Below are 27788 nucleotides of genomic sequence, written 5' to 3' on the forward strand. Positions count from 1 at the left end.
CAAAACCCCATCCCCAGGCCTTGGGTGCACACAGACACAGCTTAGGAGACCTCTGCTTTACTGGGAAAGGAGCTGGGGCGCTCTGGCATCACTGGGGGCTCAGTACTGACAGATGAAGGGGTGCAGCTTGAAGCAGGGGCGGCTTCTCCAGAGCCCATCTGGGGACAAGGACAATGTCAGGGCTATGAGTCGTTCCCAGGGCCCGCCAGTACCCTGCAACCACTTTCAGTGCCCCTTATATTCCCCCTTTGGGATATAGTGCCCTGTAACCACTCCCAGTCCCCTCAGTTCAGCCAGTGCCCTGTAGCCCCCTTCCCACAGTGTCTTCCCAGTGTTCCTCCAATGCCCCCACAGCCCGTGCTCCTCTCCCCAGCGCCCCCCAAGCCTGGACACGGTGGGTGTGTGATCTTACCTCGGACACTGAGGGTGGTGCAGGTGGTGAAGATGTGCAAGGGCTGGGTGGGCGCCCAGTTCGCGTAGTTCCAGGGGCTGGAATCCTCCCAGTAGGACTCCCACTTCCCATTCTGCTGTGCCAATATCTCAGTGACAGGCCCCACCATCCCCACCCAGCCCCTTGACCTCAAAAACCAGCCCCAGCAAACCATACCCAACCCCTTATGCCTCAAAACCCAGCCACCAGCCCCAGCACCCCAGACCCAGCCCCGCACCCCCTAAAGCAACCCCCAGCTGATCTTGCCAGCACCCAGCAGCCCTTTGTCCCTGGTGTCCCCTCACTCTGCGGCTGGTGACAGCTCCAATCCAGGGCGAGATTAAGATGTTGTAGGTTTTTGCCAGTTTCTGCAGCTCCTGGTTGCGGGCTTTGCTGTGCACCGAAGCCAGCTGGCCCTTGTACGTGTCCTTGCAGTAGCTCTGTGGGACGGGCACGGGCTGGCACCAGGCACTCACCTGTGCCCATGGGCACCTCTCAGCAGTGCTGGCATCCTGGGACCCCCCGTGCCCCACGTCCCCTCACCTGGGCGCCTGAATAAGTGCGCAGCTTGTTCACCATGGTGTAGCGCAGCTGGGCAGTGTCACCAGCAGGGAGCCCCTGGGGCTGGCGGGGGGCTGCAGGGCAGAGGAGGGGGAGGGTTGGTACCAGGGGTCCGTCCCTCCGCCACCCACTGCCAGCCTCAGGCATGTGGCATCAGTGGAGTGGGCATGGCTCTGGGGTGGCAGGGACTCAGGGTGTCCCCAGGGTGTCCCTGGGAGCAGGCAGGGGTGGGGGGGGGCACTCACTGGGGTGGGGGATACTCACCAGGGTGGCTGGCAGGGACAGTGCCCAGCAGGGCCAGAGCGAGCAGCAGGCAGGGCCACATGGCAGTGGGACACGCAGGGACACTAGGACACCACCAGCACCCTCTGGAGATTCCACAGCCCTGTCACCCTTGGCCACACTCCATGGTCCAGAACCTCTCTGCCACCCTTGGTAACAATCTGTTCCCTCTGTGGCACTTCTGCCATTCCCCATGTCCCCACTGTCCTTCTACCACCCGCAGTTCCACCTTGTGTCCCTCACCCCATCCTGCCCCTCTGTGCTTCTTATCCCCCCTGTCCCTCCACCATCCCCGGTGCCACTCCCATGCACTCCTGGCATCCCAGAGATCCCCATGTCTCCCTGACACCCTCATCCCAGCCTCAGGGATGCCTGCCCCTGCTCCCCACCCCAGCAGCCAGGGGCTGAGCCCAGTCTGATGTCCCCCTCCATGCCCCTGTCCCCAACCTTACTCCTCACCTGGGGGCTGGGGGGTGGTCTGCCTGTTGTCCCCCTTATAGGGGTGACAGGGCCACATGTCCCCACCACAGCCTTGCGCCACCCAGCCTGGCCCTGAGGACACCATGAGGGCCAGGGGGGAAGTCCTTGCCTGCAGTGGGACACACATGGCCCCCAGGGAGGAGGGGACTGCAGGTTGGGGGGTGCATGGGGCTGCCCAAGGCAGGGGTGGATGCTGGGGGTGTGAAAGGGCCAGGGATACAGGGGTGGGGGCTGCTCCAGTTTGAGGGGTGCAAGGTGCTTGTATGGGGTACGCAAGGGTTGCAGTGTGTCCTGGGGTGAGGGTGCTGGGGGTGCAGAGGGGATGTTGGGGTGCTGATACCATCTCCCGCCAGCCATGCTTGCCCAAGGGCCATTTCCTTCCCAACGGCCGTGGTCCCCTGAGTCCAGCCTGGCCGTTTGGCCACAGACCCCCCCTGAGCCCCCACAGGCCTCCCATTCCCCTGACCAGCGCCCCCCCCTGCCCCACAGCTGAGCACCCACAGCCCCCCCGGGGGGCTCTGTACCCCAATCCTCATCTCCATGCCCTGTGCACCCCTGCACCCCAACCCCTCCAGCCCCTGTACCCCAAACTCCCTGAGCCCCTGTACTGACAACATGCACCCTCAAACTCCCACAGCCCCCTCCCCACACCCTGCACCCCAAAGCACCACAGCCCTCTCTTCATGACCTTGAACCCCCTCCCCTGGACCCTGCACCCCAAAACTCCCACAACCCCCTCCCCACACCCTGCACCCCAAAGCACCACAGCCCCCTCTACATGGCCCTGCACCCCAAAGCACCACAGCCCTCTCTTCATGGCCCCGAACCTCCTCCCCTGGACCCTGCACCCCAAACTCCCACAGCCCCCTCCCCACACCCTGCACCCCAAAGCACCACAGCCCTCTCTTTAAAGATGGCCCCAAACCCCCTTCCCTGGACCCTGCACCCCAAACTCCCACAGCCCCGTCCCCACACCCCGCACCCCAAAGCGCCACAGCCTCTCTTCATGATCCTGAACCCCCTCCCCACACCCTGCACCCCAAACCACCACAGCCCCCTCTTCATGGCCCTGCACCCCAAACCACCACAGCCTCTCTTCATGGCCCTGAACCCCCATCCCTGGACCCTGCACCCCAAACCATCACAGCCCCCTCTTCATGGACCCTGCATCCCAAACCACCACAGCCCCCTCCCCACACCCTGCACCCCAAACCACCACAGCCCCCTCTTCATGGCCCTGCACCCCAAACCACCACAGCCTCTCTTCATGGCCCTGAACCCCCATCCCTGGACCCTGCACCCCAAACCATCACAGCCCCCTCTTCATGGACCCTGCATCCCAAACCACCACAGCCCCCTCCCCACACCCTGCACCCCAAACCACCACAGCCCCCTCTTCATGGCCCTGCACCCCAAACCACCACAGCCTCTCTTCATGGCCCCGAACCCCCATCCCTGGACCCTGCATCCCAAACCACCACAGCCCCCTCCCCACACCCTGCACCCCAAACCACCACAGCCTCTCTTCATGCCACTGCACCTCCTGCCCTGGGCCAAGCACACCCCAGGCACTGGCTGGGCACGGTGCTGGCAGAGCTCCCCTGGGGTGTCCCCCACCATGTCCCCAACAGTTGGTGGTTGAGGATGTCACAAGGCTGTGGTCAGGGACATGTGGCCCTGTCAGTGATATAAGGGCAGCAGTGGGCAAAGCCCCTCAAGACCCAGGTGAGGAGCGCAGACAGGGACATGGGAGTGGGCTCAGCTGTCAGCTGCCAGGGTTGGGGGTTCCTGAGTCTGGCACTGGGGGGCTCTGGGGTGCCAGGAGTGGAGGGGGCATGGTGGGGGACAGAATGGCACAGGATGCCTAAGGGTTGGAAGTGAGGAACTGGGCACATGGTGGGCACAGGAGGGCTGGGGTCTTGGGATGACGCTGGGGTGGCAGAGGGGACAGGGCACAGGGTAGCACTGGGGATGGTGGAGGGACAGTGAGGATATGGGGGGGGTTTCTGAGGGGACATGGGGAGGACAGGGTGATGCTGGGGGTGGCAGAGGGCCCATGGGGGTGTCCCCTGCATGGCTGAGGATGACAAAGCTCTTGGATCTCCCAAGGGTGCTAGTGGTGTCCCCAGCGTCCCTGTGCCATGCAGCCCTACCTGCTGCTCGCCCTGGCCCTGCTGGGCACAGTTCCTGTCAGCCGCTCTGGTGAGTGCCCCCCACACCCCCACCTGCCCACAGGGACATCCTGAGGACACCCCTGATCCCAGGGTGACCCAGCTGGTGTCCCCAGCTCTTGCTAGCCCTGCGGTGGAGGATGAGGAGAATGTGACAGAGCTGGAGGTGCCTGAGGAGTACAGCGGGTGCCTGGGGGCCGGTGACAAGCAGGCACCTGATGTCCCCAGCATGCCAGGCACTGGCACCTGCCGCTACGTCGTCATCCGCCACTGCCAAAGCTTTCACCATGCACAGGTGGGATGGGGAGGGTTGGGCAGGGGTGGGAGTGGGGGCAGCAGTGCCCCCCGTGACAGCTGTTTCCCTGCAGCGCATCTGTGCCCGGCGCTTCCGCGGGCGCTTGGCCTCCATCCACGATTACCGCACCAACGCCTTCCTGCAGCACCTGGCGTGCCGACACACCAACTCCGGCCAGGTCTGGATCGGTGCCGTCAGCCAGCCTTGTGTAAGGACCCCGCCACGCGCCCCACACCCTGGCCTCGGGCCATCCTGTCTCCTCCCCATGTCCCCACGGCCCACCCCGGGTGTCCCAGCCCCATCCAATGATTCCCAGTGGGTTCCCCGATCCCACTGCCAGTGTTCTCAGTGCCCACCAGGAGAGACTTAACTCCACCCCAGTGTCCCCAGTGCCCACTTGGGTGCTCCAGCCTTGTCCCAGTGTCCCTTGTGCCCACCCTGGATGTCCCATTCCCATCCTGCTGTCCCCAATGCTGGGGGCCCCCACACCCTTTCTCCTCTGGCAGTTCCCCCACCCGAGGTGCCACTGGACCGACGGGAGCCCTTGGAACTATAGCCAGTGGTCACCTGGACATCCCCGGCCCGGCTGCCGCTTCTGCACCGCCCTCTGCACCAACAGTCAGTGGGGACTCTATGGGAGGGCTCCAGGGGGGCTCCGGGGTGGTGGGGGGAGGGTGCTGAGGGGCTTGGGATGGGGAAGTGACACTGGGGGGCTGGTATAAGGTATCTGGGGGGGCTATCCCTGGAGACGGGAGGGGATCCCAGGAGGTGAGGGTGCTGGTGGGCAAGGGGCTGATCCCCCCTCTTCTCTCCCTAGATGGGCGCTGGAGGAGTGTGAACTGCAACAGGCGGCTGCCCTTCATCTGCCAGATCTGAGCCCCCCTGGGTGTCCCCAGGCCTCCCTAACTGCTGTTCCCCCACGGGGGGCTGCACCCCCTCCTTTGGAGCTCAATAAAGTCTTGGTATCAGCATCCACTTGGTGTTTGGGCATGGCTAGGGGGCCTGGCTGGGTGTACCCAGGGTGGGCACAGAGAGGTTTTTGAGGTGCGCCTTGTTCCTGCACAGCTCCTGGGTGGGCAATGGCAGAATCCTCTTCAAGGGATCTCTGTGATCCTTGCCCATGGCCCAGGAAGAGAGCCAGGACTCTGAACTGACCAGCGAGGTTTTATTGTCTGTGGCAGTGGCACCATGAGCCAGACCCGTCGCCCTGTGTCCAGGGCCATACACAAGCAGGGGGGAAGGGAAGAGGGGTCTTGTGCCCACCCCAAACCCCTTGGGGACCAAGGAGACAGGACACAACAGGGGGATGAGGAGGAGGTGTTGGGAAGACAGGAACCCTGCGAGCTCGTACAAAGTGCATAGGTGTGTGTGTGTGAGTGTCCCCAAGGGAGGGGACAGCCCTGGTTCAGGGACAGCGGGCCGTCAGCGTCGGGGAGTGAGCCTGAAAGTGACACAGGAGAGAGGGAGTGAGGACCCTGCAGGGACCCCCAGGGGTGACCCAGCCTGGGGATACCCAGCCAGAGCAGAGAGGAGGGAGGGGGCTACCCCCAGCAGTGCAGACATGGGGAAGCCAGACCTGGGGTGGGCGGTGTCCCCAGCACAGCCTCAAATCCCACACTCACCCTGCTCAAGGCTTCTTCCTTTTTAGCTTCAGCGCCTGCAGCCAGTGGGGGGGAGAGGCCTCAGATCTGAGATATTGGCAGAGTTTCAGCATGAGTCTCTCAAAACCAGTCCCAGGACCCAGACTCCCCTCAGCCCCCCTTTTGCCTCCATGAGGATCCTGGCCCCACACTCACCCTGATGATTTCTCTGGCTTGGGGGGCAGGGTTGGGGGTTTTCCACCGACACCAGGGATCTTGCAGGACTTGGAGCGCTGCACATGGGGATCTTTAGGAGGGGTCCCCTTGCTGTCCCCTGATGATGTCCCCTCCTCGGCTGAGCGGTTGCGACCCCTCAGCTTGGCCTGGGGCCAGAAAGAGAGGTCAGGGAGAAACACAGTGTTCTGCCCCCCAAGTCCCCCCACTGCCTCCCCTCTGTCTTTAGCCAGGCCCCAGACCCACCCTGCCTGTCCTGTTTCCGTATGTTCCACCCTCCCTTCCACCCTGCAGACAGGAGTCCAAGGGACTCACCTTGATGGCAGAGGCACTGAGGCCAGGAAACAGCGGCACCTTGACCCCCCTGCCTGAGGGTGAGCCGCGCATCCGCCGGCTCCGGGGCTCCTCCGCTACCTCCTCATCAGAGGACACTGCCGGGGCTGGCTGGGGCTCTGTGCGGACACAGGGACAGCGTCACCGTGACACTGTGCCAGGACAGACACCCAGCTCTCATCTCCATCCCCGCTGGGCTCACCTGTGGAGTCCCGGAAGATCCAGCTCTCCCCCTCAGCGGTGTTGGGGCGCAGGGACGGTGCCCGGTGCTGGCGCTTGCGGCCCAGGCTGGCCTTGCAGCGCAACACGCTGCTGTCCAGGAGTTCTGTGTCCTGCCGAGCCCGGGGGACAGGTCAGAGCTGGCATGGGGAGCCCAGGGACCCCCCACCCCAGCCAGCACACCCACAGCCCCCACAGCAGTGCTGGGCCTTCAATCCATGGCTGTCCCTGGAGGCAGTAGGGTCAGAGAGCCCCATCCACACACACGTCCTGTGATAGCTAGGAAGTCCCAAGCTATACAGGGTGATCGGAATCTCCCCATTTCCACTCACCTCCAGAAGAGGAAATTCCTGCCCCTGCTCCATGGAGCCCTCAGGCTGGGGGGCAGCCAGAGAGCGCTGCTCCTCCCCCCAGCTCAAGGAGGTCTCCCCATCTGGGTGGTCCAAGGGCTGTTCCTCACTTCCTGTGTCTGCTGGGATCCCACTGGCAGCCTCTGGCAGCGGAGGATGAGCCCTGGGGCTCTGTGGGGCAGCAGGTGGCTCAGAGGGATCCCTCTCCTCCTCGGAGGGGCTGGGTGACTTGCTCCGGGGGGACTGCACAGCTGGGGGATCCGCTGGGATGTCACCCATTGAAGGGCTGGGGGCCAACCTGCTTGGGAAACAAAACCCCAGAGTTGCTCTAGCTTCGGATAACACAAGGCCTGCTCCAAACCCCTTTGTCTGCCTCAGGGGAAGCTGCTCCCTCCCTTCCACCACTGGTGTCCTCCTTACCCGTGCTCTGCGCTGATGGCCCCTCCCAGGCTCTGCTCCCCCGCACCAAGCTCCCGGCTGCGGGCGGCACAGCGGGCACTGAAGGCACTCGCCCACTCCTGGCGCCTGGTGTCAGCATCCTGTGGCTCCACACTCCAGCTGTCCAGCTCCTGGCTCCAGCGGGTACTGCCCATGTCCAGGGAGAGATCCCTGTACAAGCCTGCCTGGGGCTGTGGCAGGGCCCTGGACATGGAGCCATCTGAGGCTCCAGCACTGCAGGGGTCTGCCACCCGCTCTGTCCCAATGACACCAAACTGGTTCTGGCATTCAGCTGCTCCAAGCTCCTCAGCCCAGTCCCTGCTGCCAGAGCTGTCACGCTCCTGCTGTTGGGCACTGCCCCAGCTGGGCTCCTGTGCCGGGAGATCAGGGCGGTGGGAGCTGGGCATGTCCTCCTCACCAACCCCAACCAGCCCGGTCTGCCCGATGCTGCCCTCACCAGGCCAGCTCAGCCGGGCTGGGATCAGCTCCTGCTCTTCCTCCCTGCAGGCCACAGAACTGTGCTGCCCATCCCGGGCTGCTCCACTGGGGCTCAACTCTCTGTCCTGAGCCCCCACAACCCTGGTGCTGGATTGGTCACCCCAGACACCTCCACTGGGGCTAAACAACTCCCCATGCTGGGTCTCCATGTCCTCGGTGCTGCCATCCATAGTTGCTCTGCTGGATGTGGATTCATGGTCCTGGGTCTCCAAGTCCATGGTGCTGGATCTCTCACCCCAGGCTGCTCCGCTGCCACTGAACTCATCCTGGGTCTTCAGGTCCCTGGTGCTGCATTCACTGGCTTCAGTCAGCCTACTGGGGCTGAATTCCCTAACCTGGCTCTCTGTGTCCCTGGTGCTGGATGTGTCATCCCAGGCTGGCCTGCTGGGGCTAAACTCCTGGTCCTGACTCTCCATGTCCACGGTGCTGGATCTGTCATCCCAGGCTGGCCTGCTGGGGCTGAACTCCTGGTCCTGACTCTCTGTATCCCTGGTCCTAAATCTGTCATCCCAGGCTGGCCTGCTGGGGCTGAATTCCCAGTCCTGTCTTTCCATGTCCCTGGTCCTAGATCTGTCATCCCAGGCTGGCCTGCTGGGGCTGAATTCCTGATCCTGTCTTTCTGTGTCCCTGGTGCTGGATCTGTCATCCCAAGCTGGCCTACTAGGGCTGAATTCCTGGTCTTGTCTTTCTGTGTCCACGGTGCTGGATCTGTCATCCCAGGCTGGCCTGCTGGGGCTGAATTCTTGGTCCTGTCTTTCTGTGCCCCTGGTCCTAGATCTGTCATCCCAGGCTGGCCTGCTGGGGCTGAATTCTTGGTCCTGTCTTTCTGTGTCCCTGGTCCTAGATCTGTCATCCCAGGCTGGCCTGCTGGGGCTGAATTCTTGGTCCTGTCTTTCTGTGTCCCTGGTGCTGGATCTGTCATCCCAGGCTGGTCTGCTGGGGCTGAACTCCTGGTCCTGGCTCTCCATGTCCTTGGTGCTGGATCTGTCATTCCAGGCCTGCCTGCTATGGCTGAACTTCTGGTCCTGGCTTTCAATTTCCCTGTATTCACCAGTCCAGGTTGGTCTTCTGGGGCTGAACTCCCTGTCTTGGCTTTCCACGTCCCTGATTTCACCAGTCCAGGCTGGTCGGCTGGGACTGAACTCCTGGTCCTGGCTTTCCATGTCCCTGGGGTTATACCTCCTGTCCCAGGCTGGCCGGCTGGGGTTGAGCTCCTTATCTGGGCTTCCAGCATCCCCAGTGCTGGATCTGCCAGCCCAGCCCAGCGTTAAATTCTCCTCCTTGCTCCCAGCATCCTGGCTACTGTATTTGCTGGCCCAGTCTGGGGTGAGCTCCCTGTCCTTCATCTCCATGTCCCCGCTGCTGTACCTGCCTGCCCAGGCAGGCTGCCCGGAGCGTGGCTCCTTATCCAGCTGCTGGACATGCCCCGTGCCAAGGCCACTGCCCCAGTTGGCTTGTCCAGAGCCAAGCTCCTCCATGCTGCCACAGCCCTGGCCCCACTTAGCTGCACTGGCACTGAAGTCTGGATCCTGAGGGCAGCTCTTCCCAGTGCCAAGGGACTTGGACCAATCACTGCAGGCCATTTTCGTGTCCCCCATCAGCTCCACTGCTCTGTAGTCACCGCTCCAGCTCTCCTGGGCAGTGCTGTCCTTGTCACCGTGGGTGTTGTCCCAGCTGGATTTGGTCTTGAATTCCTGGTCCTGCTTGGTCTGAACAGGCCAGTCTCTCTCCCTGGACACACCTGGGTGGCTCCAGTTAAAGGTGCTGTCTTGGCGAGGGTGGCCAATGCCAAATTCACTGCACAGGTCCTTCCGTGACCAGCCCAGTAGATTCTGCTGGAAAAATGTGGAGAGGAGTTTGAGGGGGGTGCAACCCTGGCTCTACAGCAGCAGAGCTGGGGAGGAGGGAAACACCTTGGGGACACAGCACAGCAGGGCCCATCCCAAGGCGGGGAGCAGACCCCACCACCTGCCCCTCAGCACACATCCTGCTCAGCCTCTACCCACCCATCCATCCATCCTGCTCTATCCCACTGCTCAGTGGAGGGCAGGGAGGAGTAGCCCAGCCCACAACGAGCCCACAGAGTCCCCCACAACCCTCACCTCTGGAGAGTTGTGGACCCCAGGTGATGCCAACAGCTCTGTCAGCCAGCCCGGGTCAGCATGGGGGTCAGGCTCTTGTAAGGGTCCTTCAGTCTGGCCTGGGCCCCCAGGACCCTGCAAGTTCTTGGGGCCATCACCTGCCCAGGCTGAGTCAGCTGGAGCAGCTGGATCTGGAGGGGCTGGATCCAAGGGGGCAGATGTGGTGAGGCTGGGCTGGGTGGGGGACTCGGGCTCAGCTGGGTCCTGGCCAGGCTTTGTCATGTGAAGTGGGAAGTGGGACACGGGAGCATTCTGCTCTGCCTCCTTTTCCTCCTCTTCCTCCTCTGCTGAGCCCTCAGCATCTCGCTGGGCCACGGGACCCCCTGGGCATGGAGACCCCTCTGCCTGCTGGCTGTCAGGTCCTTCAGAACTGTTGTCCTTTGGAGGGCCAGGGGCTGCAGCCTCCCCATCTGACTCCCCCTCTTCGGAGAGCCCTGAGTCAGGTGTCTCCCGGATGGGGGAGCGGGGAGGGAAGGCTGGCAAGCGTGCCCCCCGTGACGGGAACGTCCACTCAAAGGACTGGGAAAGGCTCCAGCCAGACTCGCTGCCCAGGGAGGGCTCTGACAAGAGGTCTCCAGGCCGGGGCAGGGCACTCAGCGAGCCCCCCAGCTCCCCCAGGCCCTGTCCCGTGGGTGGGGGCCGCAGCACCCCCTCTGAGGAGCGCCGGAGACCCACATCCCGGAGAGAGGGGTTGAAATCAGGACCCTCATAGGACTGTGGGGACACTGTGGAGTCATCAGGTCCCTCTGGGGAGCCTGGGGGACGAGAGGCTTTGGCAAGGGGTGGGCTGGGAGGGCCCAGGTACTCGGCAGCAGCTTCAGGAGAGCCGGGGGGGCAGGTGACTCGTGGGGGCAGTTCAGGAGTGCCAGGGGGGCTGGCAGTGCCAGGAGATCCCTCCCCTGGAGTGTGTGGTGAGCCAGGGGAACGGGAGATACTGCGCTGGGGTTCAGTGGCTGAGGGAGCACCTGGGGCCTGGATGGAGGTGACAGGGACCTCGACTGGAGGCCGAGTGGGGGATTCAGGGGAGCCAGGGGGCAGTGTGGGGGAATCAGGGGCCAGGAGCTCAGGGGGGGCATCAGGGGAGCCAGGGGCTGGGGCAGAGGGCTCTGCAGGCTGGAAAGGAGCTCCTGGGGCTGGGCAGGTGGGGGGCCTTGGGGAGCCTGGAGGTCCGAGGGCACCCAGCTGTAGAGTGGAAAGCTGTGGAAAAAACCGGCAGGGGGTCATGTCACTCAGAAGGCACCTCCGAACATCGTCCATCCCAAAGCCAGCCCCCCAAACCTCTGGAGGGTCCCTCCATCCAGCCCTGCTCCCCTCCCTGCACCCAGGGCAGGAAGTGCCCATGCTGCGTGCCAGAACCAGGCTGCTCCCGCGTGACTCAGCCAGGGCGGCTCCCGGCGCCCCAGCCCTGCTCCCTGCCCGGCCCCCCACTGCCCCCAGAGCGCCTGGACAGATGGAGAAAAGAAACGAAGCAGGAAGAAGTCAGAACCCCCAGCACAGCCCCCCACCCTGCCTGCGGCTGGCATCCCCTTGCCAGGGTTTTACCCCTTGCTGGGGTGACCTGGTGCTGCTGCCCAGGCTGCCACCCACAGTGTCACCGTGGCCCGGTGTCCCGTTCACCACCCTGAGAGAACACAGCACGGGGAAAGGGGCTGGCAGGGTGCCCGTGGGGCCTGCCCTGCCACATACCTGCCGGGTCACTGAACCCCAGCTGGTGACTCACGGCTGCTCCCTGCCCACGCCTGGCACCGGTGTTGGCACACACCACCCCCACACTCCCAGGCCCCACGCCGGGCTCTCGGCACAGGGGGCACTGTTTCCCCCCAAGGAAGGGGCAGCCAGCACCCCAAGGAGAAAGGAGAGACACGCACCCCACAGAGAGGGAGCCCCGGAGGAGACAGGAGAGCCCCGAAGGAGAGAGCCCAGGAGCGGAGCCGCCATGGCGCCGGAGGGCGAGGCCAGCACTCACGTCAGGAGGGGAGGGCGGCCTCCGGCGTCCACAGGGGTCCTCGGCACAGCTCGGCCCGGTTGGGGGGGAACTGCTGAGGAGAGAAAAGGGCAAGGGGGGTAAATCCTACTTTGTGTCTCAGTGCTATTCTCCCACCACCCACAAAGCACCCCTGCCCCAAACCACCCTTCGAGGACGCAGGGTACAGGGGTCAGGTCCTGCCACAACTGCAGAGTCTCTGGCTTGGGTTGCGAGGGGAAGGAGGCAAAGTGGCCCCAACTCTCCTTCCGGAAAGTTTTTGCTCCTTTGGGAGTCAGTTTCTCACACTCTCGTTCAGAGCAGCCCCCGCCCAGCTCTCCCTGAGGTGCCCGGCTCTCGGGAGTGTGGCCAAGCCCTGGCCCTGGCCCAGGACATCCTGCAGCTGGGAGTCCCGCCGATCTGACTGCTCCCTGTGCCCTGGCATGGCCCAGCAGGGAAAAAATAGCAAGGCTGGAAAATCAGGAGCATTTCCTGAGGGAGCGACCCCCTGCCTGTCAGTCCCAGCCCAGGGGCTGGCTCTGAGCCCGCCCACAGGCAGCTCCTGACCCGGGACAGCCCATTCTGCGGTCGGCACCAGCCGCCCCGGCCTTCCCACGGAGGCAGCTCGAGGCACTGCGGCTCGGGAGGAACCCGGGCCCCGTGCCGGCAACCAGACCTCAGCTCCGTTACATCCCAGCCCTGGGATGGCTCGGAGTGATATTCCCTGTTCCCGCTGCCACTCCTCCCAGCGTCGGTGTGTCCTCACCTCATCTCAGCCACAGGGTGCCCATCATCCCCCATTCCCAGCTCGCCTGCCGCAGGTCGGGGGGTCTGGGGGATTTTGCTGGCAGGGTCTCCATCTGCCTCCCCGCTGGGACGCTTCCGGAAGGCAGCAAAGGTCTTGGAGCCGAAGCGGGAGGAGGGGTCCGTGCAGAAGGGTGAGAGCCAGGCCCGGTCTGGGCTGCCTGGGCCCTCCCTGCTGTCCATCTTGGCCAGGATCTCCTCCACGGTGGTGCCCGGGAACCGCTCCGGCCTGGCAGCCACCGGCACTGGCGTCACCTTGAAGGGCGCCGGGCCCTTGCGGGAGGGGGTTGGCGGGGCCGGGGGCACCTCCTCCTCCGTGCCTGTGACCAGGGGAGACGAGAGCCCCTTCCCATTGGGGGTCTCGGGTGACCTGACAGTGAAGGAGGGGCGCCGGAGGGGCCCCCCCGAGCCTGCCCCGCTGTAGGGCTGGGGCCCAGCCAGGCGGTTCATCTTCTCGGCCGAGGGCAGTTCGGGCCGGGGGTGCCGCGGGCCTGGCGCGGGGGGAGGCACCGGGGGCTTGGCGGGCACGGCCGGCTTGGGCAGCACACGGGGCTTGGGCCGCACAGGCGGCTTGGGGCGCGCACTGCCTGCGGAGAGCAAGGGATGGGGGATGGGGTCAGCGGAGTGCTGCGGCCCCCCACAACTGGGAACAGCCCTCGGGGGGCTGCCCCAGCAACCTCCCTGCCCTGAATACCCCCCAGCCCGGGGTACTGACCTTTGTCGGGGCTGCCTGCCAGCCCGGCCCCCCCAGTGCCGCCGGCAGGGGAGGTGCAGGGCACGGCGGGGTGCAGGGGTTGCGGCTGGGAGGCCATGGTGACGCGGGGATGTGGGGGGCACGGCGCTGGGTCAGCCTCTGGGGAGAGAGGGAGAATCGTTCTGGGGAGCGCCCCGAGCCTGGGGGAGCCCAACCACCCCGTGGGGCCCTGTGCCAAACCCTGTCCGGCTGTGCCAAACGGCGACCACACCGTGCTGCCACCTTTAGTACATCGGCCCCGGCTCACCTGGTCCCGGCAGCAGAGCCAGACACGGCCCCGACCCGCCCCGTAAGCACACGGAGCCCACACTACACCCCCTAACGCCGCGGGGCCCGTCCTTTACCTGTCTGACCCTGCGCTAGCCTGTCCCAACACACACGTGTCACTCTCACCGACCTTCGCCAACCCCCCAGCGCCGAGCTGGCCCCCAGTCCGCTCCAGTCCCCAACTCAGCTTCCTGCCCAGGTCACCCCCGGCCCCCCCCGAGCCCCCGGCAGCCCAGGAGGCACCGCCCGGTCCCCCGAGACCCTCGGCCAGCCTCTCTCAGGGGCCGCGGGTGCCCCACTCACCTTCCCCACATCAGTTTCATGTCGGGGGCGGGCCGGGGACACACGTGGGGGGCGCAGAGCCGCGGGGAGGAGGGGTTACTGTCCCCACGGGTCTCACGCTGCTGCCGCTGCCTCTCCCGTGACTCACCGGGGCTGCGGGGACAGGAAAAACCCGCTCGGTGCCTCCTCCCGGCCCTGCCCTCTCTCCCCTGCCCTCCCCTCCCCGCCTCGCTCCCTCCAGCCCCGCCGGGGTCCACCCTCCCCAAGACCCCCCTCCTCTCGCCTTCCACGGGGGAACCGCCGCCACAACCCACATCTGGAAACCATCGGGCCCGTTTCCCAGCCCGGGATGGCGGCGGGGCCCCGGGATGCGGGTCCGGCTCCCCGGGGTCCTCCGCCAGAGCGGCCTAGCCTCGTTGCCACGGCAACGAAGCCTCCGATAGAGTGGCTGGATAGGCCGCGACCGCGGCCTAGCGCCGTCCCCATGACAACGAAGTCCCCCACTCAATTCGGGGGTCCCGGCCCCACGTTGCCCACCGGGGCCAAAGCCGCGTGGTTCCCCGGCAGGAGCCACGGACCCGGGGGAGATCACGGTTACCCGCAGCCCTATGCCGACAGAGAGACCCCCACTCACCCTCCACCGGCGCTGCTCATCCATATTCATGACACCCCGGCCACGCCCCTGCCGGCGGAGAGGGGCAGGGCGGAGCGGCGCCGCGTGGCGGGCGGGCCACGGAGAGGGGCGGCTGGAGAGCCCTCCAAAATGGGGGCGGGGGGACACGCGGGAAACCTCTAGCACCCCCGAATCACCCTCGGGGGCCGGGCAGGACCCCATGGACACCCCGTGGACCCCCACCCGGTTGCAAATGATCCCATTCCCGGGGTTCTCCAGCCGTGGGTCTGCTGCCAGAGGGGCAGTACTGCGCATTGAGGTGGGGGTAGCTGTGACAAGAGCCCCCGAACTATGTGGGCATCGAGAGTCCCTTGTGTCCACCGGGGACCCGCGGCTTCCGCCCCAGGGGGCTCCTCCTTCCCCGCAGCCGCATCCCAGCGGTGCCAGTAAAGGCACTGGAAGGAGGGGGAACAGGCAGCCATGGGGTCCCCCCGGGGGCTGGTTCCAGACCGGGAATCGGCTGCAATCAACGCCGGAGGGGAAACAGGCCTTAATCGGATCAACCCCCTCACGAGGGAGGTAGAAAAACCCCCAAATGGCATCAGGATCGAGCGAGGGGCTGTAATTAGGAGCCCTGATGGCTGAGCAGGGGCTGGGGGCCGCTAATGGAGGGTGGGGAGAGAATGAAGTCACCCCTGGAAGCCGTTCAAGGAGGGGAACGAGCTCCCGGATGGCTGCAGGAAGGAAGGAGGGATGGGGGAGCCAGCCCCACACCCACACAAACACCATCAGTGGGGTTTTTTTTTTTTATTCAACCCGAGTTGCCATGTGAACGGACCCAAAATACAAAAAACAACACCAAAAAAAACCAACGAGGGAAGGAAAGAAAAGGACAGAAACCCAAGCGTTTAGAAAAAATAAATTGAAGGAATACAAAGGTGAGGGACTGAGGAGCCTCTGGCACCTCCTGCCACCACGGGGTGCTGGGGGGACAGGAGAACCTGGCCCTGCTCCCAGGTGAGAGCCATCCTGAGCCTGGGACCCTGGTCCCTGCCGTGGGGCCAGCCCACCCAGTCCTCTCCCGACTTGGGATCTAGCCTGGAGGCAGCTGGGATGGGGCTAATCCGAGCCGGATGCAGAGTCCTCTGAGCTAGCGGCTGGGCTGGCAGCTCCCTCGTCCTCTGAGTCCTGCAGGCGGGAGACAAAGAGGTCAGCAGGGGACAATGAAGGCAGGGAAGTATCCCCCACTACAGCAGGGACAGGTGATGGTGGTGACTTGGGGACACCTCGAGGGATTTCCAAGTACCACAGACATGAGATACCAGAAGGACTCAGCCTCTCCAGCAGAAATCACCAGGATGCTCCCCAAGGAAGAGGGGCTGGGACCCTCCCAGAGAGCTGTCCCCCCAGGAAAAGGGACCAGGACCGCCCCCAGTTGTGACCCCCACCTCCTTCTTGCTCTCTGCAGAGGAGCTCTCATCGCTGGACACAAATTCCTTGCTCTTGAAGCTGTCGCTCATGCCCTTAGCTGGTGACTTGGAGGATGAGGACTTGGAGGTGGCGCCTTTCTTGTCCCCTTTCCCTTTCACCTGCTTCTCCTGCTTCTTCTTCTTCTTCTTCGACCTCTCTCTGTGCAGGGTTAGGGGGGCAGAGGGGAGAGGAGCCGTATCACCAGGCTGGCAGTGCACTGGCCCTAGAACAGCCCAATTTTGGGGGGGGGGGGGCAAGCCCTGCCAGCCCCTTGCCAGCACACTCACCCCCTGTGGCTGTCAGCCTTGCTGCCCACACTGTATTCCTTCATGGCCTTCTCGTAATCCCGCCTGGCATCTTCCGCCTTCCGATCCCACTCCTGCAGCCAGAGCACAGGGTCAGCAAGGCCCCCCCTCCTCCTCCACAATCCTCCAGCACCCACCTGCACCCCACCCTGTTACCACTTCTGATAACCCAGCTCACCAGCCCAAGGATGTCCCGCCTGCTTCCCAACTCCATCTGTGCACCTCCAGCTCCCAGGAGCAAGGAAGGGTCTTCCATACCCAGCCTCCCCTCCTGTACCAGCCTCCCATCCCTCACCTCCTTCTTCTCCTTGGACATGGCCTTCCAGAGCTCCCCAGCCTTCTTGGACAGATCCGTGATGCTGATACCAGGGTGATCTGACTTGATCTTCTCCCGGCTGGCATTCAGCCAGAGCATGTAGGCCGACATTGGGCGCTTGGGAGCGTTGGGGTCCTTCCCCTTCTTGCTCTGGGAGGTGGAGAATACCCATGGAACCCCAATGCACCCTTCACCCAACACCTCGGAACCAGGCGCTGCTCACCTCTGCACCCCCAGCAATCCAGCTGCAGCCCTGGGAGAGGGGCTGGAGGGTCACACCTGGGGGTCAGGCTGCTGGAGAACAGCCCAACAACAACCACGACAGGCTGGGCATGGGAACAACATGCCCTTGGGAGAAGCTCAGCCTGAACCCATCTGAAGGCAGCGATGCCAAGCTGGGAAAACAGCTCTGGCCAGGGCACTGGTGAGTGCTGCAGATCCTGAGGTGAGGCAGCTCAGGTGGGGCTGTGACCTGCCTGATCCTGTTCCAGGAGCTGGTCCTGCTCCCACAGCACCCCCTCACCTCTGGCTGCTTCTTTCGGGGCTTGCGGTCCTTGACGATCTTGGCCTTCTTGGCCGGTTTCTTGTCCTCACGGTCGCTGTCGCCATCACCGCTGGAGGAACTGGCCGAGGCGTTGCTGTCAAACCTGCACGGGGGCACCAGCCTCAGAGCTGCCCCAGACACCACAGCTCTGAGGCTTCCCAGGCTGGAGCTGCCCTGCTCCCATTAACAGCCCCCAGGGGAGTGGCTTTCCACAAACACAGCTCATTGTGTTCTGCTTCCTGGACATTGAGAGCTCTCATGGCGCCAGGGCTCAGCTTCACGCTCCCCCTATGACTCCCACCCATCCTCAACCCCAGCTTGGGGCTTTAACCCTCCTCCCAACTGCTCTCTTTCCCGAAAAGTGCAGCCAAAGCCTCCCCAGGAGCCCTTCCATAGCACTCTCATACTGCCTAATGCCATTACAATGAAATGAGCTCAGAACTGCCCAAGCTGCCCAACATTCCCAAATCCAGAGCTGTACATCCCCAAATGCAGGTGATCCCAGCATGCTATGAGCATTTCTCAATGCTCATTTCTCAGCCCTAGAACAGCACCTTCCTACAGGGATTTTGGATAGAGCCCTGCTTGGCCTCTACTTACTCTTCAGCCACATCATCATCCTCTTCTCCAGGGTTGAAGGATGAATCTGGAAGAGAAAGCGAGGGCTCAGTGCTTCCGATCATCGTGGGAAGCACGAGCTGGAGCACCAGGGCAGCCCCTCACAGCCCCGGCTCTCACCTGTCTCCTCCCCGGAGCCATCGCTGCTGTCATTGGCATTCTCCTCCCGGATCTTGCCCTCCTCCTTCATCCTCTCCAAGTAGGCATCATGCTGGTCCTCATCAGAGTCTGCATATTCATCATAGCTCTGCTTCATTCCCTGCAGAGAGGTGGGAAGAGAGCTGCTCCCTGTGTCCCCCTCTGGAATTCAGCCCTGGGTGAGCACGGCCCTGGGCATGCACAGGACACGGGATGGACACAGCCGTGTCCCCTCCTTCCCCACTCCGGGCCCCGGAGAGAGGGGCAGAGCAGTTATGGGGGTTAGGGGGGCCCTCGCACACCACACTGGGGTTACTGGGTTAGTCAGAGACCACCACGGCCATGCACAGGAAACCTGCACCAGGAGGAGGAGGAGGAGAAAGAGGAAGGGATATCGCACGGACCTTTTTCCTCTACAAGGGCAAGGAGAGAAAAGAGAGGTGAAAAAAGGAGGGAAAAGCAGCTGGATTCTGGGAGAAGGCAGTGCTAACGCCAGTGGGCGCGAGCCCAGCCCCATGTGGCTGATACCTCCTTCAGCCCCCGGTTCTTGATGTTCAGCTTCTTGGCATTGACAAAGTCGAAGAGCTTCCCGTACTCCTCCCTGTGGGAGAAGGCACGGTCGGGCCGGGGGTGCTAGGGAGCCCTGGTGGGCACAGCCAGGCCCCACAGCCCACACCCACCTCTCGATGCTGCTGAAGGTGTACTGGGTGCCCTGCTTGGTCTCGATCTCAAAGTCGAAGGAGCGGGTGGTGGTGGTGCCACGGGCAAAGTTGACAAAGGAGATCTCGTCAAAGCGGATGTGCACGGGGGGCTTGTGCACGTAAATGAATCCCCTCTCTAGGGGGTATAGCAGCCCTGAGCTGGCCTTGTAGGAGCAGGTGATGCACTGCGCTCCTGAGTGTCTGCAGGACAAACACTGCTATCCATGGGGACAAATACCATCCCCCCTGTCCAACCCCAGCAGACAGGCCCTCCTCCCCAGCAAGCATCACACAGAGAGCCCCTTTCTCCTGGCCATGGGAATGAAGTGGAAAGAGAGGGACTGGCTCTGCAGCTGCTCACCCCTGGAAGTTTCCAGGCACGGTGATTTTGCGGTTCACCAGTGCCTTCATCACCCGGCTGACCATCTCGTAGAGGGATCCCGACATGTTCTTGGTGAGCCGCCCCTCAAAGCGCTTCTCCACCTCCTCCCTGTGTGGAGGGAAGAAGGGCAGAGGTGAGAACAGGGTCTGGGGGTAAGTACCTCCCTCAGAATCCAGGGAGGGGTCTAGGAAGCGGCATGGCATTGGGGGAGCTCACTCATTCATGTTGAGAGTCAGTGAGATGTCCTCATCCTTGGAGAAGAGCAGGATAAGGAAGTGGTAGCGGGTCTGGCCTTGTTTTATTGGGGGGTCGAGGCTTATCTGAAAAGAGAAGAGAGGGTGAAGAAACCCCCACAAATCACCCCCAATGGCCTTCCAGGGGAGGGCTGAGCCATTCCCACTCACCACGAAGAACATCTGGCGCTGATCCTTGTGCGGGAGCAGGAAGAGGCGCAGCACAGTGGTGTAGGGGATCTTGTAGTCGAAGGTCTTGCCATGCAGGTGCAGGAAGGTAGGGTAGATGCGGATGTCGTAGCGCCCGCGCGGCGTCAGGCACTGCAGCTCCCGGAAGATGCAGATGGCATCTCCGGTGGCCTGGATCACGTCCGCCTTGGACAGCACGTTCTGGGCAAAGGCCTGCGAGGGAAGCGGTCACCAAGGGTCCCTCACTGCCAGCCCCCACCCTCCTGCCAGCCCCACGCACCTCCACGGGGTCCACGCCATCCTCCTGGGTGGGGGGCACGTAGAACCGGACCTCCATGAGCGAAACCTCGGCGTCGTCATTCTGGTGGAACTCCAGTGTCACCTCGTTCTTGCCCGTGGTGCACTGGGACACATTGCTGAGCGGGATCTCAAACACCGGCTGCTCCCCGATGTCAAAGGACAGCAGCTGCCCTGTGGGGACATCACAGCCAGCTCAGAGCTGTGCCCCACAAATCCCACCTCCAGCCACAGTCTTGCTCCTCTCCCAAAATCCAGCAGTGCCTCTGCTCTCATCATTGCATTCCCACCACTCCAAAATCTCCAGGCTTTCTTCCTTCTGGCTGCATCCCAGAAACACACAAAAAGAAATTGCCTGACCCAATGTGGCCTGGTCCCTGAGCTGGAGGCACATCCACCAGCTCCCTGAAGAACATCAGCTTTGCCACATGTGCAGACTCCACACCAAGCACAGGCCCCTGGGATTCAGGGCCCTCCTGAGATGGCAAATGTCCTCAATGTCCCTGAGGACATCCCTAGGAAGCAGCTGCTCCCAAGGGAATGGCTGGAGCAGCAGAGCAGCCACACTGATGGGAAAATCCTGCCCCACAGCCTCAGGAACTCACTGGAACTCACCTCCAAACCTCACTGTGCCCCAGTTCCAGCCCTTCACACAAAGATCCTTCTCCGCAAGCTCCAGGCAATAGTGGGCCTTGAAGAAATCTGAGAGCTTGTCAAATTCCTGGGTAGGGCAAGAATGAGGGAACACCATCAGGAACCACCAGTGCCCAGAGCCCCAGGTGAGACACAGCCCATGGGCATGGAGATGCAGGGGGCAGAGCTGTTCTGGGGCTGGCAGGGAGCAGGGATCTGGGACAGGGCCAAGGCAGCAGGAGCAGGGATCAGGGACTCACCGACTCCCGGAACCCGTCATACTTGTAGACGTGGCCGTTCTTGGTGAGCAGCTTGAGGCCATGCCCCAGCGCCACGCGCCGCCACACACCCTCGGCCAGCTCTGAGGCCTGGATGTTGTCCACCTTTCCTGTCTTGCTGTTCTTGAAGATGACACCCTGCCGACTCAGCCGCAGCCGCCCATCGTTCTATGGGAGAGATGTGCATGAGGGGACTCAGTCCCATGGAACCATGAGGGAACCACGGCCCTGTTAGGTGCAGCCCTCCAGGCACCCACACCACCAACCAGCCACAGCTTCATCCCCCACACCTTCCTCACCACAGAGCATTCACTCCCCCCATCCACACCCCAACCATGTAAGTGCCCCTGGAGCTATCCCCATGTCCCCTCTCTTACCATGGACCCCTTCACCTCCTGGTAGATCTCGTTGAATTCCAGCGTATCAGCCATGGCGGCTGCGGTGTGTGGGAGGGGACGGGGACAAGCTCGGGGAGGGGTTCAGCAGCCCCCCCAGCCCGGCATGCCCGGGGCAGCGGCACAGGAGTCAGTCACGGCAGCTGTGGGAGGACAGCGGTCAGCCGGGCTGCAGACGGGCTCCTGGCCCTCCCCAGCGCCCCTAAAACCGAACCTCACTCCCTCTTACTGCTCCCAGCCCCTGCCTTTCGCGGTGGGACCTCACTCACTGACGGGGGCGACCCCCGGCCCCTCTCGCCCCCTTCCCCAGATGTGCCGTGGCACCAGGGCCACCTCTTCCTGTACGCCTTGGCCACCGCTGTGTCATCGCACCTCTCGAAACTGCTCCCCCCGCCTCTCCCCTCCCTGATGCGGCCTCTCCGCACCCCAAACCATCCACCGCACCCCCAAATTCCTTCCGGCCTGAGCTCCCAAGCGCCCCCAGGCCTCCCCCCAACCCCAGGCCTGCCCCCCGCCCCGAGCCTACTCCCAGCTCAGGCCTGTTCCCCCATCCCAGCCCAGCCTCCCCTGACTCCGCCGCGAGATCCAGACAGCCCCATCCCTCGGGCAAGCCCGCCCGGCCCCCCACGCACCGCCGCCGCCGCTTTTCCCGCCTGCGCAGGGCGAACCGCGCGGAGCCTCCGCCGCCGCCGCCGGAAGTCGCGCATCGACTTCCGCCATAGCGCCGGTTGCGCGCCGGCGCCCCCTGGCGGAGGGGCGGGGCCGTACAGCGCTCGCCACCGCACCGCAAGCGGCCCGGCGGCGCGCCGGAGGACCCCGCCCACCGAGGCGGAGGGGGCGCGGCTACAGTGGCCACGACCCCGCCCCCCGGCCGCCGCTCTGCCCCGCCCAAAACCACCGAGAGAAGGAGGGAGGGACCCCATTGGCCAGCGGGGGGCGAGCCCCGTGACGTCACATCGTGTGGGGACAACCCCCCCCTCCAAACCCGGGGCGCCCCAAAGTGTGGGAACCGGACAATGGGGCGGCCCAGAGCGGGGTACCCCTGAAACCGCAGGCATGGGGCACCCCCGTCGTGCTCCCCTGCAGGGCTGTCCCCCCCAAAGCACGCATCTCCAATCTGGGGCGCACCCCCCACCTGCACCCCAACGCGGGGCTCCCCGGTGTCTGAATGGGTCCCTCATTTCGGGCTCCCCACCACAGGAACCGCGGGGAAGGGCCCCTCCTGCACCCCTCCATCCCCCCAGAAAGGGGGGCGACCCCTCCCGTCCCCCCAGGCCGTGCCCCCGCCCCCGGCCCCCGCCCTGCCCCCGCCTCCGCCTGCCCGCCCGCACCGCCCTCGCTGCCCGCACCCCTGCGGGTGCAGCCCACACCCTGCCGGTACCCGCACCCTGCCGGTACCGCTGCCTGCACCCGCGCCTTGCCTTGCCCTGCCCTGCCCGCATCCCCGCTCACTGTCCGCACCCCTGCCCTGCCCTTCCCGCATCACCCTCCGTTCCCGCAGCCCTGCCTGCCGCTGCCCTGCCCGCAGCCCTGCCCTGCCCTGCCCGTAACCCCGTCCCCGGCCACCCTCCGCGCTCCCCATGTCTCTCCCGAGCTCATACACCCGCTGGGTGAGCGACTTCTTCTCCTACGAGACCACCAAGTCGGTGGTGGTGAAGAGCTGGGTGGTGGGCGTCGTCAACCGCGGCGTCCAGCTCCTCATCCTCGCTTACTTCGTTGGGTGAGCCCCCCTGGCAGCCGCCGGGACAACCCCCGGGCACCTCCGGGACACCCCGCCCCGGGACATCCCCGGGGACACACACCCCCGCACCCTTTCCCGGCACCGCGGCAGCGCGGCGACTGCCACTTGCTGCTGCAGGTGACACCCGGGGGTGACAAGGGTGATGGGGGGTGGCCAGGCCGGGAGTAGGGGGTGATGGAGCAGCGGAGGGACGGAGAGCAGGTGACAAAATGTGTCGGTGCTGGGACTTCAGTTGTGCCGGAGCAGGTGACACGATGGGGACAGCCAGGAGAGTGTGCCGGTTGACAAGGCGGGACAGAGCAGGTCGGCGCGGGTTGACACAAGGGGGACAGCCAGAGAGCGTGCCGGTGCGGGTGACAGGAGGGTGGCAGCGGAGGTGACATGATGGGGACAGCAAGGTGTCGTTACGGATGACACAAGGGGGACAGCCGGGAGAGCATCTCGGGTGGAAGACGGGAAGGGGACGGTGTGGGTGACACCGAGAGGCAGAGAAGCCGCTCGGCCCCAGGGGATGACAGAAGGGGGACCCTTGCCCCCGAGTGCACGCGGGGGGTGACAGCAGCCACGGGCGGGGGGATGACAAGCGACTGTCGGGGACCTGCAGCCGCTGGCGCTGACAGCTCTGGGGAGTCGGGTATCAGCAGGTCCGGGGAGTGCCGGGGAGTGCCGATGGTGTCCGGGGGTGGTTGTCCCCAATGTCACCCGCGGTTCTGTCCCAGCTGGGTGTTCCTCCATGAGAAAGCGTACCAGGTGCGGGACACCGCCATCGAGTCCTCCGTGGTCACCAAGGTGAAGGGCGTGGGGCGCTACGCGGGGCAGGTGATGGACACGGCCGACTACGTCACGCCCCCCCAGGTGAGCACCGGGGACCGGAGGGGTCGCTGAGGAGCGCGGGGCCACCCCCGCCTCAGTTCCCCACGCCCCGAACGGGTCGTGTGACAGCGACGTCCTTCAGGGCACTTCGGTGTTCGTGGTGGTCACCAAGCAGATCCGGACCGAGGACCAGGCGCAGGGCGTGTGCCCGGAGGTGCGGGGGGGCAGGGGGAGCTCGGGGGGATCCCCTCGGTGAGCCCCCCGTCTGCTGACCCCCGCCCCGCAGAGCGAAGCCGCGTTCCACTGCTCGGCGGACCGGGACTGCCGGGAGCGGAGCCCGGGCACGAGCAACGGTGAGGGACCCCGGTGAACGGGGGCTGAGGGGGCCGGAGGGACCGGGGGAGCCACCACGGGCAGGAGTGAGGGACCCGTGGTGGGCTCAGGGGACTGGGGGGGCCCGGGGAGATTCAGGGTCCCAGGGGTGCCGATGGCGGTCCGGGGATCCCCGGGGTGCTGACGGGGATCTGGGATCTCAGGGGTGCTCCCGAGGGTACTGACAGTCCTCCGGGAGTCCCAGAGGTGCTGATGGGGATTTGGGATCTCAGGGGTGCTCCCGAGGGTACTGACAGTCCTCCGGGGGTCCCAGGGGTGCTGATGGGGATATGGGGTCTCAGGGATGCTGGTGGAGATCTGGGATCTCGGGCTTCTCCCGAGGATATTGAGAAGGATACAGGGGTCCCAGGGGTGCTGACGGGGGTCTGGGGTCTCCGGGATGCCCCCGGGGGTACTAACAGGAGTTCAGGGGTCCAGGGGTGCTGACAGAGTTCAGGGGTCCGAGGTCCCAGGTGTGCTGACAGGGGTTAGGGGTCCCAGGGATGCTGACAGGGCGCTGCGTCCCCTACAACGCGACCCTGCGCACCTGCGAGATCCAGGGCTGGTGCCCGCCCGAGGTGGACACCGTTGACGTGTAAGTGGGGCCAGGGGGACACAGGGAGGAGCAGGGGATATGGCCCCTGCCGTGTCCCCAGCGTCACCCCCTTTCCTCCAGCCCCGTCATGCTGGAAGCTGAGAACTTCACCCTCCTCATCAAGAACAGCATCCGCTTCCCGCTGTTTGGCTTTGAGAAGTGAGTGCCACAAGACACGGGGGGACACGGGGGGACACGGGGGGACATGAGGACAGAAGGATGGGGTAACACAGGGACATGGGGACACAGGAACGAGATGGTGGGGGCACACTGGGATGGGGGTCCATGAATCCCAGACTGCTGCCTGACGGCACATCCCTCCATGTCCCCATGTCCCTCTGTGTCCCTAGGACCAACCTGCCAGCCCCTGGCAGTGGAGTGGAGCTGGGTCGCTGTCGCTTCCACCCACAGCTGCAGCCCCTGTGCCCCATCCTGCGCCTGGGGGACGTGGCTCGTCTGGCTGGGCAGGACTTCCCTGCGCTGGCTGCCACCGTGAGCGGGGACACGGGACACGGGAGGCATGGGGGGAGAAAAGGGTGGGTGTGGGGACATAGGGGTACAAGCAGGTGGGAGTAAGGGCATGGGAGACATGGGGACACAGAGACATGGGATGTGGGACATGGGGACATGGAATGGGGGGATGTGGGGTGGTGGGATGTGGACATGGAAGATGGGCACATGGACTTGCGTAACATGGGGACATGGGGTGCATGGCTGAGGGATGCTGGGAACAGAACATGGGGATACAGGAACACAGGACACAGAGAGATGATGTGGGGCTTGACACAGGGACATGGCTGTGGGTGCATGGGGTTTGGGATGTGGAACATAGGGTGTACAGACGCAGAGATTTGAGACATGGGGTGCAGGGGGATGTGGAGCTTGGGGAGGTGAGAATGTGGGATGTGGGTTCATGGGACATGGAGCACGGGGCCACGGGATGCAGGACTGTGAAACTGTGGGGACTTGGCACCATGGGTCCAGGGTCCGTGGTGCTGATGCAGGGCTGGGGCAGGGGGGGGTGCTGGGGATCAAGATCGGGTGGGTGTGTGACCTGGACCGAGCCTGGGAGCTCTGCCTGCCCCGCTACTCCTTCACCCGCCTGGACAGCCTGGCCCGGACCCCTGCCCCTGGATACAACTTCAGGTATGGCCAGGACATGCATAGGACAGGAGTGTGCACTGCCTGGCATGGCTCCTGTCCCCTTGTCCCCATGTCCCCGCGTCCCTGCAGGCATGCCAGATACTACCGCTGGCCCGACGGCTCCGAGCGCCGCACCCTCATCAAGGCGTTTGGGATCCGCTTTGATGTCCTGGTGTACGGCAGCGTACGTGTGGGACATGGGGGGTGGTAGAGGGGTCAGGGACTCTGGCCAACAAGGGCTCTGCTCCCCCAGGCCGGGAAGTTCGGCATCGTCCCCACACTCATCAACACAGTGGCTGCTTTCACCTCCATCGGTGTGGTGAGTTGTGGTCGTTCTCAGCCCCGGGCAAAAGGGGCAAATCCCATGGCCATGGGGCATGGGGACACAGAACTGCCGCAGGGTGACAGCGGCCTGGCTCCACGGGGATCTGGGGGTGCTCCAAAGCACGGGGCTCCCCCACCCCAACACTGTCACCCCCAGGGCACGGTGCTGTGCGACATCATCCTGCTCAACTTCCTCAAGGGCGCTGAGCACTACAAGGCCCGCAAGTTCGAGGAGGTCAGACACGGGGCGGGGGTGCCCTGGAGATGGGGACACCTCCATCCATGATGCCATGACTCACCCAGTGCCCGTCTCCTGCCCCGCAGGTGCCAGAGGCCAACATCCCCGCCACCCCTGCCAGCCCCACAGCGTGTCCCCCCGGGCCACTGGGGACCTGCTCCCGGGACAAGCAATCCACCGACTCGGGCACCTTCTCCCTCGGCCTTTAGGCCCGGGGGCCATGGGGCAGCCCCCCGCCTGTCCACCACATTGTGGGGCAGCCCATGGCATCGTGAGGGGCTCGCCGGAACCCCTGTTGGGCTCCTACTGCCAGCCCAGTCTGCAGTGCTCCCCCTGTGAGCCCCAGGGCCCACCCGGGATGTCCCAGTACATCCCAGTGTCCCCAGTGCCTATATGAGCCCTGTGCCTTTCCCCCCAGGGTGCCCCACCCCAGCACCTCCCTGTCCTTGCCACCCCATGCCGGGGGCTGCACTCCCCCCCAATAAACCCGTGGCTTGCATCACCCACCCGTGTCCAGCCTTTGGGGGGCGCGGGGCGGTTTTGGGGAGCGATGCACAGGGCTGGGGTGTGGGAGCAGAGGGAAGAGGGGTCAGGGTGCTGTCCCTGGGACAGGGGACACCGCGGGGGGAGCTGCCAACAGGAGGAGCGCTGTGCCCGCAGCGCAGCCCGTGGAAGAGGGCAAGAGCGACAGGAGTTGTACCCTGGGGGTGTCACTTCCTCGGTCGGATGTGAGTAACTCTGGTGGATTCGGAGGAAGCTGCTGCATCCCTCCTCGTGCAGGGTCAAGCGCTGCCCTTCCTGCTCGGGGGGGGTCGGGGGTCTGGCTCCTCATCCCACCCCGTGGGGGCTGCTACCCCAATCCCCCTGCAGAGCCAGTGGGGACGCCGGGAGCCAGGCTTATTCCCAGCGGAACCGCTGGTGCCAAGTGCTGGGGTTCATTCCTGGGAATGACGAAGGAGGGTCCCGGAGCCCCTCGCTGGTGCCCAGGGCAGCCCCCGCCCCGCAAGGACAGCGGCTCCTGCCCTCCCCCCGCTGCAGATAGCGGGGCTCGTTATCAGCCCCATGGATTCCTTATCAGCCCAGCCCTGGCCACCCACCCACCACCCGTGGCCACCACAAACCCAGCCTGGGGGGCTCCTTCCCGGGCGCCGAGACCAATGGGACCCCCTGGGTGGCCCCGAAGCCATCCCAACTTCCAGGACAGCGAGGGAGTGACCGGGACACTCAACCCGCAGTTTTTGGAAAGGGAAGAGAATGGAAACGGATTGATGTGTGGCGGCTGGAAAGGGATAACTTGTGCTGCGTTCCAATTAGGACAAAGATAGCTGGGATTGTTATTAATAGTCATTAATAGAACTGCTCATTAGC

General features: G+C 64.5%; 5 protein-coding genes across 13 annotated transcripts; 2 read left to right on the top strand and 3 right to left on the bottom strand.

Moving 5' to 3' along the window:
• Nucleotides 1–35: 35 nt before the first annotated feature.
• On the bottom strand, nt 36–1248 carry LOC116997324 (proteoglycan 3-like). Of its 2 annotated transcripts, XM_033061852.2 has the most exons (4): nt 974–1248; nt 736–870; nt 413–524; nt 36–158 (listed from the first exon to the last, which is right to left on the bottom strand). In XM_033061852.2, the coding sequence occupies exons 1-4, from the start codon at nt 1136–1138 to the stop codon at nt 100–102; spliced, it is 471 nt and encodes a 156-aa protein (XP_032917743.1). In that variant the 5' UTR covers nt 1139–1248; the 3' UTR covers nt 36–99. The 2 variants fall into 2 exon arrangements, with proteins under 2 accessions (XP_032917743.1, XP_032917742.1); XM_033061851.2 differs by having other exon boundaries at nt 36–524.
• TNKS1BP1 (tankyrase 1 binding protein 1) lies at nt 432–14796 on the bottom strand. Of its 5 annotated transcripts, none has more exons than XM_033061841.1 (13): nt 14717–14796; nt 14104–14235; nt 13495–13632; nt 12742–13366; nt 11979–12051; nt 9974–11209; nt 7356–9706; nt 6918–7236; nt 6569–6698; nt 6349–6485; nt 6016–6182; nt 5842–5907; nt 432–1065 (listed from the first exon to the last, which is right to left on the bottom strand). In XM_033061841.1, exons 3-12 carry the CDS (start codon nt 13589–13591, stop codon nt 5847–5849), a joined length of 5196 nt encoding a protein of 1731 aa, XP_032917732.1. In that variant the 5' UTR covers nt 13592–13632; nt 14104–14235; nt 14717–14796; the 3' UTR covers nt 432–1065; nt 5842–5846. The 5 variants fall into 5 exon arrangements, with proteins under 5 accessions (XP_032917732.1, XP_032917735.1, XP_032917734.1 ...); XM_033061844.1 differs by lacking the exon at nt 432–1065 and adding an exon at nt 5371–5660 and having other exon boundaries at nt 11979–12048; XM_033061843.1 differs by lacking the exon at nt 432–1065 and adding an exon at nt 5371–5660 and having other exon boundaries at nt 7356–9703.
• On the top strand, nt 1329–5270 carry LOC116997323 (bone marrow proteoglycan-like). 3 transcript variants are annotated; one of them, XM_033061850.2, is made up of 5 exons: nt 1329–3955; nt 4041–4219; nt 4293–4427; nt 4726–4837; nt 5037–5270. In XM_033061850.2, exons 1-5 carry the CDS (start codon nt 3895–3897, stop codon nt 5093–5095), a joined length of 546 nt encoding a protein of 181 aa, XP_032917741.1. In that variant the 5' UTR covers nt 1329–3894; the 3' UTR covers nt 5096–5270. The 3 variants fall into 3 exon arrangements, with proteins under 3 accessions (XP_032917741.1, XP_032917739.1, XP_032917738.1); XM_033061848.2 differs by having other exon boundaries at nt 1329–3478; nt 3863–3955; nt 4726–5270; XM_033061847.2 differs by having other exon boundaries at nt 4726–5270.
• A 693-nt stretch (nt 14797–15489) lies between the features above and the next one.
• Nucleotides 15490–21876, bottom strand: SSRP1 (structure specific recognition protein 1). The gene is made up of 17 exons (XM_033063745.2): nt 21827–21876; nt 21177–21337; nt 20782–20967; nt 20504–20609; nt 19872–20062; nt 19574–19804; nt 19386–19489; nt 19149–19277; nt 18767–18988; nt 18615–18687; nt 18069–18207; nt 17931–17976; nt 17310–17433; nt 16766–16936; nt 16453–16544; nt 16144–16324; nt 15490–15883 (listed from the first exon to the last, which is right to left on the bottom strand). The coding sequence occupies exons 2-17, from the start codon at nt 21228–21230 to the stop codon at nt 15815–15817; spliced, it is 2118 nt and encodes a 705-aa protein (XP_032919636.1). The 5' UTR covers nt 21231–21337; nt 21827–21876; the 3' UTR covers nt 15490–15814.
• A 656-nt stretch (nt 21877–22532) lies between these two features.
• On the top strand, nt 22533–26924 carry P2RX3 (purinergic receptor P2X 3). Of its 2 annotated transcripts, none has more exons than XM_033062876.1 (12): nt 22533–22914; nt 23655–23790; nt 23891–23962; nt 24035–24101; nt 24622–24715; nt 24797–24874; nt 25066–25207; nt 25731–25861; nt 25949–26042; nt 26112–26177; nt 26340–26417; nt 26507–26924. In XM_033062876.1, exons 1-12 carry the CDS (start codon nt 22775–22777, stop codon nt 26627–26629), a joined length of 1221 nt encoding a protein of 406 aa, XP_032918767.1. In that variant the 5' UTR covers nt 22533–22774; the 3' UTR covers nt 26630–26924. The 2 variants fall into 2 exon arrangements, with proteins under 2 accessions (XP_032918767.1, XP_032918768.1); XM_033062877.2 differs by lacking the exon at nt 22533–22914 and adding an exon at nt 23120–23238.
• Nucleotides 26925–27788: the final 864 nt, after the last annotated feature.

The sequence above is a fragment of the Catharus ustulatus genome, chromosome 6 (genome assembly GCF_009819885.2).
Source record: "Catharus ustulatus isolate bCatUst1 chromosome 6, bCatUst1.pri.v2, whole genome shotgun sequence".
Taxonomy (NCBI): domain Eukaryota; kingdom Metazoa; phylum Chordata; class Aves; order Passeriformes; family Turdidae; genus Catharus; species Catharus ustulatus.